Source organism: Dromiciops gliroides, chromosome 4, assembly GCF_019393635.1.
Source record: "Dromiciops gliroides isolate mDroGli1 chromosome 4, mDroGli1.pri, whole genome shotgun sequence".
Classification (NCBI taxonomy): domain Eukaryota; kingdom Metazoa; phylum Chordata; class Mammalia; order Microbiotheria; family Microbiotheriidae; genus Dromiciops; species Dromiciops gliroides.
This window is the reverse complement of record NC_057864.1, coordinates 483,906,096-483,921,992: the sequence shown is the minus strand read 5'-3', so window position 1 is coordinate 483,921,992 and position 15,897 is coordinate 483,906,096. Positions and strand designations below refer to the sequence as shown.

At 53.3% G+C, this 15,897-nt stretch overlaps 1 protein-coding gene across 1 annotated transcript in view; it reads right to left on the bottom strand.

Annotated features, from left to right (window-relative positions):
• Nucleotides 1-1,477: 1,477 nt before the first annotated feature.
• CAPN10 (calpain 10) overlaps nucleotides 1,478-15,897 on the bottom strand; it is a 17,303-nt gene continuing 2,883 nt past the window's right edge. The window contains exons 3-13 of the mRNA XM_043963697.1: nucleotides 15,441-15,572; nucleotides 14,101-14,297; nucleotides 12,754-12,971; nucleotides 10,277-10,418; nucleotides 8,545-8,711; nucleotides 7,863-8,149; nucleotides 5,971-6,173; nucleotides 5,610-5,865; nucleotides 4,489-4,688; nucleotides 3,977-4,022; nucleotides 1,478-3,367 (exon numbers count right to left, since the gene is read on the bottom strand). Of these exons, the coding sequence (XP_043819632.1) occupies nucleotides 3,338-3,367; nucleotides 3,977-4,022; nucleotides 4,489-4,688; nucleotides 5,610-5,865; nucleotides 5,971-6,173; nucleotides 7,863-8,149; nucleotides 8,545-8,711; nucleotides 10,277-10,418; nucleotides 12,754-12,971; nucleotides 14,101-14,297; nucleotides 15,441-15,572 (1,878 nt within the window). The 3' untranslated portion in view covers nucleotides 1,478-3,337. The remainder of the gene's footprint in view (nucleotides 3,368-3,976; nucleotides 4,023-4,488; nucleotides 4,689-5,609; nucleotides 5,866-5,970; nucleotides 6,174-7,862; nucleotides 8,150-8,544; nucleotides 8,712-10,276; nucleotides 10,419-12,753; nucleotides 12,972-14,100; nucleotides 14,298-15,440; nucleotides 15,573-15,897) is intronic.

Here is a 15,897-nt window from a genome sequence, read left to right as displayed (position 1 = left end):
AATTTTGAAGCCTACTGGCTGGGGATCTTGCAGGCAAGGTCTGCAAATGGCATTTAGCTCAAATTTGGGTTTGTGCAGAAGGCCATGCCAAACCTGGGGCTTTTTTTGTAGGTGACGTGGGCTTATGTTCATTTTCTGCATTTACATCTTGAGCATCCTTGGCTGCATGATATTTCTTAATCATCATTTTCTTGTGTTTATTCATTTCCTCAGCTTATTTACTGAACTAGAACTCTGTGCCAGGAGCCAGGCTCTGCACACTTCTGGAAAGAATCATCAGGCCTTCTCTGACACTAATCTGTAGTCTCTGGGTTCTGGGTAATATAAGTCAGATGTGTTTTACAAAAACCTCAGCAGCAGCTGGTGAAACCCCCACACTGGGATGGTCTATAGTGGACTGTCTACACCAGGGTGATCTGAATGGTGTGTTCGGATCTATTTTGCCCCTCACTGCTCTCCTGGTCAGAGCGCCGCGAGCTCTTGAGATTGTGTGGAGTCAGAATAACAAGATGCCCTGGCTCCCCTCCTTCTGGGCTACTATCTCTACCCCTAGCACATGACTTTAGGCCCTAAGGCCCCAGCATCCCCTGACCCACATGCTGGGAGCTCCCCAGTCAGGCTCCTCTGGCTGAACCCCTTCCCCAAGGCCTAAAGGCTTCCCAGGCTGCCTCTCTGTGAAGACCCAGAGTGTGGATTTCACCTTCCCTCCTTGCTGGAGTGGTTATGAGAGAGTGGGGCTTTCCCACTCCTCCAGCTTTGCCTCTTGGAACTCCTGGCTCCCTACGGTGAGGCTCAAGGGCCACACCCTACACAAGAGCATTCCTGAACCCCAGCCTCTCCTCAGACCACGAGTCAATCAGATTATGTTGTATCTGACTCTTCTGTGTGCATGATGGTTTTTTCCCAATAGAATGCAAGGTACTTGAGGAAAGGGACTATTTCCTTTTTGTCCTCGTATTTCAGTGTCTGGCACACAGTAGGCACTTAATAAGCATCCATTGAACTGAATTAATTCTCAAAGGCAGATATGTGGAAGCACCTACATCTGCATGGAAAGTAAGACTGACCCAGTGACCCAGCCAGCCCACAACACGCTCCCATGAAGAACTTTAGTTGCATTTCTTTCTTATCTTATGGGCACATTTTGGCAGAGAGGTGGCACAGCAGATGGAGCGCCAGGCCTGGAGGCAGGAAAGTTCACCCTCCTGAGTTCAAATCTGGCCCCAGACACTTCCTAGCTGTGTGACCCTGGGCATGTCACTTAACTGTGTTTGCATCAGTTTCTTCATCTGTCAAATGGCAAAGCCACTCCAGGATCTCTGCCAGAAAAGCCCAAATGGGGTCACGAAGGTTTGGACATGATTGAACAACTACGAATGTTTAAAACCATGTAAAAATAAATGGGTAATTCATCTAATGAGCACAGTCATGGCAACTTTCAAATAAACTTTAAAAATTTTTTAATTTATGTGTTTATTACCAAAATTACAATCTTAAAAATGTTTCAAAGAAGAAACAACTTTATAATGCGTTTCTTCCTGATGCTAGAGCATCTCTCTGAATTCACCAGAAGATGACTTAGAATATTGCAAACATCAGGAGAGGCAGTGCAACGTAGAGGACACAGGGCTCAGCTTGGGAGTCATACTCACTCCCGACCTGTGTGACCAGGGGCCTGCCCCTGGCCTCTCTGCACCTCAGGTTGCCGTGTGAGACAATGTCAGAGACGAGGCGCAATCTGCATGTGTGGGCTGAGTACCCACGCCAATGAAGGTCACAAATCCTTGAAAACAGACTATTCCCTCACTGAGATTTGGGTTCACTCGATCTCGTGCCAGAAGAGACCACAGGGGGCATCCAACCCAACTGATTCCCGAACAGGGATCTCCTTGACAATGTCTGTGTCAAGCCATGTCCAAGTGCAGGCTTCCCCGGGAGGGGGAACCCTCCCCCCCCAGCCCCAAGCACCCTGCCGCACTCTTGGCCAGCTCCTTCCAGGAAGCAGGTTCACCTATTACAGACTTGTTGACTAACATCGGTCTCTTCGGCCTACACCCCAAGCCCCACTCAAGGCTCAGTGCTTCATGCCCTGCTTCCTCCCGGCTGCCGCGTCCTCCTCCGAGCGCTTGTCCGCACATTAGCTGGGCTCTGGCTCCACAGACAAGTCAGCTCCTTGAGGGCAGGGACCATTCCCTTGCCTTTTCTGTCCCCGGTGCCCAGCACAATGTCCTGCACAAACAGTGCCCAATGTTTGCCCAACTGAATGGCCTGCTCGTGACTGTGAGGTCCCTTGGGGCTCACGAGCATGTAGACCATAAGTGCCAACAAGGCACTGTCCTCCATTCTGAAAACCCAGAGTTTCCCTTTTCCAGGTCTGTTCTCCAAAGGTTTTCCAAGGCCAGCCGGGCCAGTTCTTTCAGAACCCCAAGAGGCAGCTTGTCTGGGCCAGGGGCCTTGTGGGAAGCCGCCTGGCCTGTCTCCGCTGCCTTATTCGTCCTGGGCTTCCACACCCTTTCAACCATTTCTGTTTATCTTTCCAACTCAAAGGAGCTTCTAGACAGAGAAGGCAGGAGAACACTTGGAGCCCCTCGGCCTGCTCTGGCATCCATTAGTCCTGATCCAGCCCCGTACACTGGTGGTCACACAGCCCTGCTCTGGTCTTCCTCTCCCCGGGCACAGCCAATCCTTCCTTGCTGCCCTTCTTCTGTCTGTGCTGCTGTGATTCTGGAACCTTCTTTGGCCTTTGTGCCCCATTACAGGAAAGGGCAATGGAAAGAGCAGAGCTGGAGGTGCCAGGTCCAAACTTCCCGCCCCCTACGTACTCCCTGTGAGACCCTGGGGCCAGCAAACCAGACCCAGGAAACAGTCGTTAGGGGATGTCTCTAAGGTCCCTGCCGGCGCTAAATCCCACCCTCTACGAGCAGGCCCAACTCTCAATCCTCAGGCAGGGACTCCCAGGCTTGAACCCTGTCACCATTGTGCGGGGAGCAGGGATGTTTCCAGCTTCCCGCAAGCCTGAGGTTTATCTGTAAGAGGTGACATAATTCTGCACTTTTTCACCGTCAAGTACAATGAGGTTTCTATATAAAGTCAGTCTTGTCAAATCGGCAACATGGGGCAGAGTGAAGAAATGAGGTATATGTCCAGTTGTGGAACTCCGGGGAGGGGGCACTTCTCCTGGGGAGGGGCAAACAGGAGGGTGGGCCAGACCCTGCCGTGAGCAGACCTGGCTCCATGGCATTTTGAGACCATCAGTGGCCAGGGCAGACAGCAGTGTGGGCAACCTCAAGGAGGCTCAGTGTCCATCACCTCAATGCTCTTGCTGGGCATTTTCCAGTTATCTTTTCATCACTGCTGTGAAGGAGACCTACAAGGGAGGGAGAACACCACTGGTGAGTGTGTCAAGGACTCCACAGATCTTCAAGCTAAGGGTGTTTCTTACACTCCTATTTTTATTCTGGGCACCTTAAAAGAAAACAGTAACAAGGGGCAGCTGGGTGAAGGCAGGAGCCAAAGACTTCACCTCCCCCCAGGTACAGATGGCAGGAAGATGAGCCTAAGAAAGGTGTTAGGATTCCTGGGGAGAAGGAAGCTGGTGCCAGCTGAGTCCTCCCTCCCCAGGAGCTGAAAAACCATCTCTGTGCCAGACGGGAGCCTGTGACCCTGGACACAAAGACGTGGCAGTGGGCAAATGCTCCTGGGCATCAGTACTTATGGGGCCACGAGGCATTCTAGGCCAAGGTCACCAATGTTCAGACGACAGCCAATCGTACGCCTAGCCACGTGAACTGACAGTCAGCACCTCCTCCCTTCCAGAAGGTGCCCGGCTGGCGGCATCTCAGTCAGGAGACACTTCTGAAAGTCCGGCTCCTGGCAAACCTAACTGTACGGCTACGTTAGCCTGTGAGGCACAGCTTCATGCCCCCACCAGGGGCCCAGCCCCACCCCTTCCCACAACCCTTGTTAGGGTACCTACCTCCTGCAGGAGCTGCCCCAAAGTCTCCTGGCTCCGAATAGGCCTCCTGCAAAGGGGGTAAGGTGGGGAAGGGGGGTCAGGACATGGCCCCACACGCCCCACATAGCCCAGATCTCTGCAGGAGCGATGTGCTGTGGGCTCAGGGGAAGCTTCATCCTGCGCTTGGCTGGGGCCGGGCTGGATATTCTTGTCCCTCAAAGACCTGCTATGGGCCCTCCCTCCCTGTCTGACCCTCACCCACCTCCCCCTAACTCAGAAGCTGGTCCCCCCAGGTCGGCCTGCACCTAGGCATGACGGTCCCCCAACAGAACCCCACTTTTCATGGGACCCACACACATTTGGGGCTGTCTGCCACAGCATGCCCTTTGCTGACAGGACCTTGGAGAACCAAGCCAGGGGCACCTGAACCCACCGTGGGGTGGTGGGAATAGAGAAGTCGGAGGGGTGGGGGCCGCTCCAGAGGCAGCAGGTCAGGAGGACAGGGAGGACAGGCTTCCTCGGGAGACACACACCTGTCTATCTGGGTTGCTATGATGATGGTGAAGTCTCCCTCTGAGTCAGGCAGGTACGTGGAGGGCACGATCTTGTAACTGCCCGGAGAGAGTCGACACAGGTGGCTGACTTCCTGCGCATAGCGATGAGGCACACTGCTGAGCAAGGGCTCCAGGTGGAGCAGGGAGGAAGCCCCCCGAGGCCAGCCACCATCCGGCATCTACAGAGAGGCAGAGAGAAGGCAACCCCATCGAGGCTGGTCCCTAGGGCCTGGGAGGTGCTTTTGCATAAACTACTTCCTGGGACATTTGGCTCCAGGGAGACTGAGGGGCACTGGCGCCTGCAGCCTCCTTGCCCTGTGCCCCCCAAGCCTCTCTGGCCCCAGGGGCTGTCCTGCCTGGGGGGAGCTCCAACAGGAAGCCGCCTCCCACGAGCAGAAGCGGAGCTGATGGGAACTGTTTGGTCCCTGCAGAATGCCCAGGCCCTGAGGGCGGCCTCTGACCCCTGGGGGGAAGGGCCAAAGACCTGCAAGTGGGGGGCGGGCTGCCACCATCTCCTGCTGAACGTGGAAAAACCAGATGACTAATGCTGATCTGCGGTCTCCAAAGTTCATCTTGCCAGGAATGGTTACGATCCATGGAAGACACAGATGCCAACGCACCCAACGGGCGGCTCATTGTGTGAAGCCAGACAGACCAGGCTTCCGCCGAGAACTACTGTCATTTCATGCATCGGCTCATCCCTTGGGCCCTTGGGATCTTTGGGGCTTATTTCCCTGGTTAGATTGGTCACATCCTTAAGGGCCCTGTCTGTGTCTTTTCCCATCCAGTGCCCCCCAAGCTCCACATAGTGTTTGCTGGCCAGCAAGCAAAGACGTAAGAAGCGTCTCCGTTGTCTTGGGCACCGGGGCTTTGATGGCAAAAAAGAAGCTGTCTCTTACCCTCAGTATGCACAAAGTCAGGTGACAGAAAACAATGACAAGGTAATGGGGGGCGGGTAGGAGTGCAGAGGTAGGAGGGAACATCTAAGGGGAGGAGACCAAGGTGGAGACCTTGGGCCATACAGGGAGCAAGGCCCCCTCAGTGCTCAATAAAGCCTAACAGAGACACAATCCCTGCCCTCCCCAAGAGAGGAAGTTTACCTGGAAGATGTGGAAGCCAATTGGGTGGCACTCACTGTCCCCACAGTGCTGGCGCAATGTGACCCGGATGCTGCGGGGGCCCACGCCCAGGGGCACAGAAAGAGGGAAGCAGGGGTTGCTGGGATATGACGGGAAGTTCCTGCTGCCCCCTGCAGTGTGCCCACTCCTCCAGCATCCCTTCAGCTGCACTGTCTCCCACTCCCCAGCTGCCAAGTCTTCTCGGGCGGAGGCACTACCAGAGGCTGGTTTGATTTCACTGCCCAGTAAGAGAGGACAGACAAAGGGAACATGAGAATGAGGAGGGAGGGGGCACGCCGAAAGTGACCGGCCTGCCCGGAGCCTCCCCTTCCACCTCTCTCACCTGAGAGAGATCCTGCCGCTGGAAAAGGCCCGCAGCAGGAAGTGGCCAGCGGCGTCCTTCAGGAAGGTGCTGGGCACCACCAGGTAGTAGCCAGGGGAGAGGGGGCAGCGCACGTGGACTTCCCGGTCATAAGCATGGCAGGCAGTGCCAGCCACGGGCGGGGCAGACAGGACCCCAGGCAGGCTGACCCGCTTCTTCTCTACCTGCGCAACATGATTAAAGGTGAGAATCCAGCCGGGCTCAGCCCTGACCCAGAGACCCAGAGCATCATTCAATTGAGCAAAGAGGACCCTGCCCCACCCCCAGAAGACTCTAGGAGAAACCAAATTCCAGCTGAGTCCATCAGGCTGGGAGACGGCCGGAGCAGGGGCCTCGGGGGAATCTGACTGGGCAGAGCAAGCAGCCGGCAGAGGCCGAGGGGCTTCTATTAAGAACCTGTTCCAGGGCAGCAGATTCACGGCTTCCTGCACTATCAGCTGCAGAGCCAGAGCCGGAGACCCAGCTCTGGAGAAGGGCCCCTGCCGAGAATGGCTGAGGACAGCAGGCCTGCTCCACAGCTTGGCACACAGGACGAGCAAGTGTGGACGCCACAGACTGAGAAAACTCACCACACATCTTGGCTCTGAAGAACCACAGAGAAATCACAAGCTCCTCACAGCTGAGACTGGAGCACAGGCCTCGCCTGATTCCCTGACAGCCCCGCCAGGCCCGCCCCACCCCCCAAGATGCCCTCGGCTGACACCATACAGGGGGATGAGCAATGCAGGGGCCCCACGGCCAGAGCATGTGCTATCCCACAGGTGCTTTCTGGGCTTCTGGGTTCAACAGGAAATGAAGCTAGTCGGAGAGGAGCTGCCCCCACCACACATTTCTTAGGCCCTTCCCTGATTGGCAACTTGAGATCCCCCTTTCCTTTCCTGTTGTTCTCACAAAGACAACAGAGCCTTGGGGACAGAAGCTTCCAAGCCTGGCTGCCCAGGCTGCTGGATGCCTCAAGGGCAGCATAGGGGACTGGAGGTGAGCCCATGCATCAGGTGACCCAGGGAGGGCCCCTCAAACACGGAGCCAGAAGGGTACAGTTGAGGGGCAGCTAGGTGGCGCAGTGGATAGAGTATGGACCCTGGAGTCAGGAGTACCTGAGTTCAAATCCGGCCTCAGACACTTAACACTTACTAGCTGTGTGACCCTGGGCAAGTCACTTAACCCCAATTGCCTCACACACTGTCCTGTCGTCAGCACCTTTCCCTACAAATGGTAACACAGACAGAGCAGGAGACCTTCAGGCACTGCCTGTGTCAGGTGCCTCAGGAGGCAGCTGAGTGGTGAGGCTCTGCCTCCTGGTGCTGATGTGATGTGACATCCCATCTCTAGACACAGGAAAGGCGCCTGCAGACCAAAGCTTCTTAAAGTATAGGTCATGACCCCATCTAACAGAATGTGGGGGTTGCAAAACATTTGGCAACAGTAAAAGGTTATACATTCCTATTACACATACATACCCAGGGTCACATAAGAATTTCTCAGAGGAAAAAGGGGTCACAAGTAGGAAAAGTTTGAGAAGCCCTGCTCTAGACAGCACATCAGATGGTCATGGTTTCTATTAGGTTTCAGAATGTTTCACAAACTTACTTTTCATAATTATTATTACTCTCTTTCCTGCTTTGGACAAGTCGGATGCCTTTTAATTTCTGGAGTATGACCAGTCAGGGGGAACCACCCAGAAACACGCTGGGTGCCAAAGGGAGACTAAGTTGCCCGGCGTTTCAGATTCGGCGAGTTATCTATAGTGTTCCCCCACCCCACCATCAATCGGTCAAGGAGGCTGGACATGGCTCAGGAAGGATCTGAAGCCTCTGGCTTTTCCCCTCGTTTCTCTCCTCTTTGGTGGTTACCTTCCACACGTGGAGTCCCACGGCTTGGTAATCCTTCCCTGGGAGGCCCTGCGGGCTCAGGGCTGGTCTGCTGCCTCTGGTCGGAGCTGAGGCCAGGATCCTGCCTGCCCAGTCAGCCTGGCACACTCGGGGTCTCTGCAGGAGGGCAATGCACACCTCACTTGGTTCCAAGACCCGCAGCCAGAATTTGGGATTGCTAGGGAAACTGCTGTTGTTACGGCAACCTCCCGCAGACTGTCCTTTGACCCAGGCCCCTGGTAGCTTCTGAGTGTGACGTAACACCTTTGCTAGTACAAAAACACACAGAGCATGTCAGTGCGGGGAAAACAAAGACATTCGGTCCCTGCTTTCTCTGTGGCCAAGGGAAGGTGTAGTAATGACCCAAATCAGGATTACATTCGCCAAGGAATGTGAGGCAGTCTCATCCTTCCTTAAAACAGAAGGCTAACAGTCTTCCTCCAGAGGATCGCGGAGGCACAGAAGGGAGGCTGAAGAGGGCTTTGCTCAGGGCCGTACAACAAGGCCGAGGTGAAACCGTGACAAACTCCTGTGGCCCAACTACACGTCTGCACGTTTAGATACGCTACAGGTGCCCCCAAAGGTGACCTTTCTACGCCTCCTTGAGGTCCTGGGCCCGGTGCCCCTCCCCCTGTAGCCAGCCTGTCCCAAAGTGCCCACCTACCAGTATAGAGGCTCTGCAGGTGACCCTCCTCCGTGACTGGGTAGTTGATGGTGATTTCATCAAACTCCCTGATAAACTCCTCTTCTTCAACCCAGAATTCCCCTTCCTGGAGCTGAGACAAGAGTTCTGAGGCGTCTGCTGCGTCCACCTGGCTCCACCCCTCACCCCTGGAAAAAGATCCCCAAGCTAAACCGCTCTGAGTTTTCAGTCCCTCTGCGTCTGCCGGTCCATTCGCCAACAAACCCAGCCACGACAGCAGAGAAGGAAAACCCACATCCTCCTCCAGCTGCAGGAGTTCCCAGAACCCGGTGACGGGCACCTCCCTGCACCCGAGTCATTCTCACGCGCCCCGGCCTCGTCTGTGATGGAAACCCTGCCCTGGCCCTGCAGAGAGAAGCTGCAAACACCGCCAGGCCTCTCCGGTGCCCTGGGGCAGCCCCTGCTTTTCTTCCTGGCACAGCGGGAAAGCTGCTGGACGTGCAGGAAGGAGACCCTCGAGAGCAGGGCTTCTTAAACTTTTCCCCCTCATGACCCCTTTTCACTCGATACATTTCTCTGTGGCCCCGGGTTCAGAGGTGTATAAAATCGGTGCACAGAACCTGTTCCTGTGGCCACACGTCCGGCAATCCCCACATGAGGTCTAGACCCACCATTTAAGAAGCCCTGCTCTAGAACCCCCGCGAGAGCCAAAACACTGGGCAGGTGGGTGAGGAGGGGAGGAAATTCAGTCCGCAGTCCGGTTATCGAGGGTCAGCAGGAATGGTGTGGCACAGTTAGAGGCCCCAGGGCAGAGCTAACTGACCCAAAATCACAGCAGGGCTGCACGCAAGTTCAGCAGCCACGGAGAGCCCTGGTTTGGAGTCAGGAGCTGAGGCGGCACCGGCTCTGCCCCTGCCCTGCTGCAGATGCCGGAACTTCGCTGGACCAGATGACTTCCAAGCCCCCTCCAGCCCTAAGTCTATGACTCTCTTGCCCCAGGACGAGCCAGGATGAGAACTCAGGTGTCCAAGTCCCATTCTCCTACACTCCATAAAAGCCTGTCTCCATCCAGCAGAGTCTCCCTGGCTCCCATCTGCCCAAACAACTTCAGCACACACCAATACGAAGGCATTCCCCAGGGGGATATTCAGTTACTTCCTAGCGGGGTGACCCTGGGCAAGTCACTTCACCTCAATCTGCTCCAGTTTCCTCATCTGTGAAATGGAGATAACAGCAGCACCCAACTCCCAGGGCTGTTGTGAGGATCAAATGGGATAATATTCAAAGAGAGCCGAGCAGACCTAAAAGGACTCAATGTAAATGCCAGCTGTGATGATGAGCCAGCTCTTCTTAATGACCAGATCTAGCTCGGGACCAGGTGGCCAACTCCAGGGTGCTGGCTGGATCCCCAGCACGGGACCCTGGACAAACTGTCTCCCACCTCTCTGAGCGCCATTTACTGTTCAACAGAAAAAATACTGGCACTCGTGACTTCTCAAGCTGGTTGGCAGTAAATGACAAAGGGATAGATAAACGTGGACTCCCCACTAAGCAGAGCTCTGGCCACAAAGAGGGAGGCTCTGACTTATGTCCCCAGACCTCACACACAAGGGCTTCAGTCCCGGTTGCCCCTTCTCAAAACCACCCACATCTTCTTCCACAAACCAAGGGCCAAGCTAGTTTCTGCAGAGCACCATGAACACTGGGGCTGCCATGGCGATGCGAGGGCCCAGCCCCTGCCCAGGTCACTCACTCCTCTCTCCAGGGTCCTCTCCAGCACCGCCGACCCCATGGGTTCAGAATTCGGAGCAACAGCACCTCCCTGCCCAAACTGCTGCGTAGCTCCCGTACATCTGAGATGATGAAGGCGTGAAACTCCCCTAATTCACTGGCACCTGCATGAAGATGAAGGGCTCAGTCACTGGCTGATGAAGGAGACGTGATCCCCTCCCCTCCACCCCCCCCAAAGGTGTGCCATGCTTGGCACTGATGGCACGGCCATCTTGGGAGCTCTGGTGGGACATGCCATGGGCACAGTCCAGGTGTTGCCACCTTCACTTAATTGCTTTCTGTCTGTTACAAGCAAAGGCTCAGGCTGAGCAGGGACACATGCAGAAATGGCTGACGTGTCTAAACAAGTGTTCGATAAGACTTTTAAAAGTTAGAAAATGCAAGTCCCTCTTGTTGTACAAGGAGAGTCTCCTCTCTCCATGTAACTCCCAAAGGCTGGTTTGGCAAGGCCTTGAAGAATGAAGGCAGGCTGCAATTGTAATGGTCCCTGCTGTTTGGTGTGTAGTCAGTTAGTTTTGTCTAACTCACTGTGCCCCCATTCAGGGTTTTCTTGGCAGAGCCACTGGAGTGGTTTGCCATTTCCTTCTCCAGCTCATTTTACACATGAGGAAACTGAGGCCAACAGGGCAAAGTGACTCACCCAGGGCCACAGAGCTGTGTCTGAGGCTGGATTTGAACTTAGGAAGATGGGTCTTCCTGACTCCAGGCCTGGCACTCTATCCACTATGCCACCCAGGTGCCCCAATGGATCCCTGGCCATCTGACATTTCCCAAAAGCCCCTTCCCCAGGAACAAAGCAGAGAAGTGATTTGGAGACATTTCTTCTTCAGTAGGTTAACCATGTAGCCAAAAATCCACCCAAAGTCACTGTGAAGGGGGCAGCTAGGTGGCGCAGTGGATAAAGCACCAGCCCTGGATTCAGGAGGACCTGAGTTCAAATCCGGCCTCAGAACCTTGACACTTACTAGCTGTGTGACCCTGGGCAAGTCACTTAACTCTCATTGCCTCACCAAAAAACAAACAAAAAAACAAAAACAAAGTCACTGTCGACTGAAGGGTGATTTCTAGTCACTGGGCAAACACGAGTCCTCAATTGTAAAATGTGTAAAGGCAGACAAAGGGAGAACTTCCAAAACAAAACTCAAGACTGTGAATGTCCTGCTTGTGTTGAAGAATTCCTGAAAATGGATGAGGTGAAGGAAGTACAAGAGGAGGACTCTGCAGACGTGGAAGGGCTCAAAGTCTGCCTTCAATTTAGAACCTGACAACAAGGATCCACGCTCATATCTTACTTTGACAGTTTACAAATAGGTCCCTCCGTGCCTGGGAAAGCACTGATGTGAACAGTTCAATAAGGAGAGCCCTAAGAGGCAAGGACAGGAGAAAGTGAAAACACTGAGCAAAAGGGGCACCTCAACCCGCATATACAAAAATGTTTATAGCAGCTCTTTGTGGTGGCAAAGAACTGGAAACCGAGGGGCTGCCCATCCATGGGGGAATGGCTAAACAAGTTGTGGTATAGGAACGTCATGGAATACTGTTGTGCTGTAAGAAACGAGGAGCAGGAGGAGTTCAGAGAAACCTGGAAGGACTTACATGAACTGATGCTGACTGAGAGGAGCAGAACCAGAACATTGTACACAGTAACAGCAACACAGTGTGATGAACAATGGGGATCGACTTGGCTCCTCTCAGCAGTGCAACGATCCAAGACAATTTCAAACAACTCAGGATGGAGGGTGTTCTCAACATCCAGAAAAAAGAACTGTGGATTCTGAATGCAAACTGAACCATGTTGTTTCTACTTTTGTTTTTGTTTTTTGAGGTTTTTCCCTTTTGTTCTGATTCTTCTTTCACAACATGACTAATGTAGACATATGTCTTTTTAAAAAAAGCTCAGAGAAATGGAACAAGAAGCTAAGAGCCTGTAGGGGCCAAGAAAGATGCCAATGAACAGTAACACTTTGGGGAAGGGGCCTGAATACGACAAAGTGTCATCAACGCAAGGACAATGAGGATCGTGGCTTACCTGGCCGGTGTATAGTTTATACTCTGAAATTCCCCAAGGGATAAGGTCAGGTTTGTGCTCTGAACTGATTCTACGTGGCTGATTACAGGCCTAAAGCAGCCAAGTCCTGGAGAAGAGGAAGGGGAGCACACACTGGTGGCCCAGGGGCAGGGTCTGTCAATATGAATCCCCCTTTCTCTGCTTTCCAGTGGGTGCAGCAAAAAAGTGAACCTGAGATCGAGGGATCCAGGATCCAATGAGGAAACTAGCTTGGGAAAGGAAGCCTTCTGACAGGGTGAGATGCCTCACTTCATCCTAAAGTCAGGCCTGGAGGCTGAGGTGACCAGTAAAGTGTGTTCTGGGATGGGAGGGCTCAGGGCGGATGTGACAGACCCAGCAGCAGTGTCCCAGCCACAGCCTGGGGACGTTACCTTCCCTGGAGCTGAGCACCGAGCAGCTTATCACACACTGGTCCTTGAGGTGCAGCAGCTTCCGGAAGGTCCTCTGCTCCAGGCTGCCGGGACTGCTCGGCTTGTCTCTGTTTCTTCCTGGGTCTTTCAGGCTCCACCTCTCTGCCAGACCTCCCGTTAGATCCACCAGGGCATCCGCCACCTGCCCTGCCCACAGATGTTCATAGGACCCGTGCACCCTGGGGAAACACGGTGACAACAACGTGCATCTCGGCCCTCCAACTAAGCCACGCCTTCTGAATCCCTTGTCTGTCCCCACAGGAAGGAATGTGCCAGGGCCTCCTCCTCTCACTGCTCCAACCAATTAACTCTTCATTCCCTCTCTTGGCTTCCTCCTCACCTCTGTATTTTTGGTTTTTGCAGGGTAATGGGGGTTAAGTGACTTGCCCAGGGTCACACAGCTAGTAAGTGTCAAGTGTTTGAGGCTGGATTTGAACTCAGGTCCTCCTGAATCCAGGGCAGGTGCTTTATCCACTGCGCCACCTGGCTGCCCCCCTCACCTCTGTATTAAGTCAGAGCTCACTCTTGGCTTTCAGCATAGAAGCTGCTAATATTCTATTCACATTCCTTCCATCACTTCCCAGATCTTTCCAGGAACAGCTTCACTAATGATTTCCAGAGCTGCCCACTTCCTACCTGTCCAGTCTCCACCAAGACCAGGCCCCGCTTTCCCAGGGAGCGAGCCTTCTGGGTCTAAAAATGCTTGTTTCTGACACCCTGAACCTTGCCAAAGATAAATGTGAAGCTGTGGGTTCATCCTGCTTTAGCTGACCTGTAAACTCAGAAATGTTCACATAACCTTAAAGGACTATGAAAACGCCAGCTGGTATTATTGTCAGGGTTACTATGAGACAGAATCTCATCTTCACTGTTTGACAAAGCATCTTGGTTAGGCCCGGGCATCCAAAGTCGCCCCAATCAATAAGGATCCACGATAATGAGAAAAAGCACAGACACAACCTTCTATAAACGTAGCCCTTTCAGATCAATATTGCTGTTCAGAACGCAAGCAGAGAGCCGACAGGGTCTGGAAAAATTAAAAAGGAAGAGGAAGCTCTCCCTTTCTCTGGGAAGTTATGTCCTGAAATCTGTCCCCCAAACAGAGATAAAAGATACAGAAATCAATCTCTTCACTCCTTCCTTCCAGGTTAACCGTAAACACCAGTGTTGGTCCCCAGGATCCTTTAGGCTCACATGGACTTCTGCTGTCAAGCAGAAGAGAGGGGGCCCTGCCTGAGGCACCCAGGGAGGGTCTGGTCTCGTCTCCCCCACCCCTTCCAACAGGGCCCTGGTTGCTGGCACACATACTTGGCGTACACTTTTTCCAGCAAGGGAAGCCAGAACACATCTTCTGTCTGACACTGGGAAAAGCACAGGCGCCCCCCAAGGCAAGGCAGGCGGTCATCCACGGTCACCTCTACCCACTGTCCAAACTGCCACACCCGACACGTAAAACAGCCGCGGTATGCCAGGTCTGGCCAGCTGGGCTGTCCTGGTGGAATCACCTAACAGGGAGAGAGGGAGTCAGTGAGAAGTCACGGCAGACAAAACAGAAACGTCCTGAAATAGTGACTGTCCACATGGCTCTTGACCAGCACCCGGCTACACACCAACTGGCCATGCTTTCTTATAGCCAAGAAAGAGAAGAAGGAATTCATTCCTCATTACATAATTACTAATAGTAATTAGTATCTGGAGCTGTGATTTCATGCAAGTGGGACATCCCAGTGCAGAAACTCCCTCCAGTGATGCAGATTGGCCACTTGCCTGCAGCTGATGCTCTTAAAGACCTGCCTGGGACACTGGGAAGTCCATTTGATGTGCCATGAAAATGAAAATGACTTTTCAGTCAAAGATTCTAGGGTCAGATCAAGGGAGCTGACAGCTGAGAGTCAGCCCTCACCTTCACCCCGACCTAAACCGACATCAGAACAACTTCCACTGGCTAAACATATCCTCCGACCCTGGTGTGCCAGTCCCTCAGCTACCCTCTCTCTGCTTCAAGAACATTGGCCAGTGTCTAGCCTAAAAGGTGACCTGACGGGTAATAATGTCACCCAATATTGGAGGGGCAGGGAGGGACAGGATGGCTGTCGCTGGACATTACTTCGTTGGAAATGTAAAGCCCTTCGATGCCTCTGAGATCCTCAAAAGCCTATCTGTGCCTGCAGAGTTGACTCAGCTAGGACTGTGGACCATCTCCACTGGAATCTCCTCCTCATGCCATCCACACCCTGCTGGGTGTGTTAGGAGACACAACTAAGGCAGTGGGCGGGGCTGCTTCCCCCAGGTGAAGTTTTCAAATATATAGAATAGTTCTAGTTCAAGCTCATTAACTGTAAACCCCTGAGGCCACTGGAGGGCTTGGGAGACAGGGCAGGATGGCACAAAAACCAACTGGATCCAATTAAGCCAGTAGGCAAAGGAGAAACTGGCTGTCTGAATCCCTGCTTTTAAACTTTTAAACTCACTTCCAACTAACCATCCTGAGGCACCTGAAACAGCAAAAACTTCCATGGCCTCTTCCCCACCCAGCTTCCTGCCACCGCTCCCTCACTAGCTTTCTCAGGGGTCTCCTGACAGGAAGAGAAGAAGCCTGTGCTTTTCAGCCCCACGAAGGCCAGGGAGGGGAGGAGGAGCCCCCATACCTGATCCAGGAGATGTTTGCTCTTCTGCAGGGCGGCACAGGCACAGAGGAACCAGCAGTCTCCCAGAATCCCTTGCTTTATCTGACCTTCCTGGGGGTTATCTGGGAACAGTCGAGGAGTGGAACAGATTTCCTACAATAAAGAAAAACTGTTCCCAGTTAGACCATAATGAGGCAGAGGGGTTACAAGTCAAATTTTCCCAAGCATCCCCTGTACTAGGTGGCATACAAAAGAAACAGCTGAGATTTCTGACTGCCAGACACTCACAACACAGGTGTAAAGACAGAATGACTACGCACAGATTAACGATCAGAGTTAGAGGAGACCTGTACAAAACACCACCAAGCCCCGCACAAAACGATGAACAAATGACATGAAGATGTGCTGGAGGGACCCGGATAAATGAAAGGCATGGCCTGAATCCAGTGGTTGAGAAATGAGGCCATGGAACATAAAA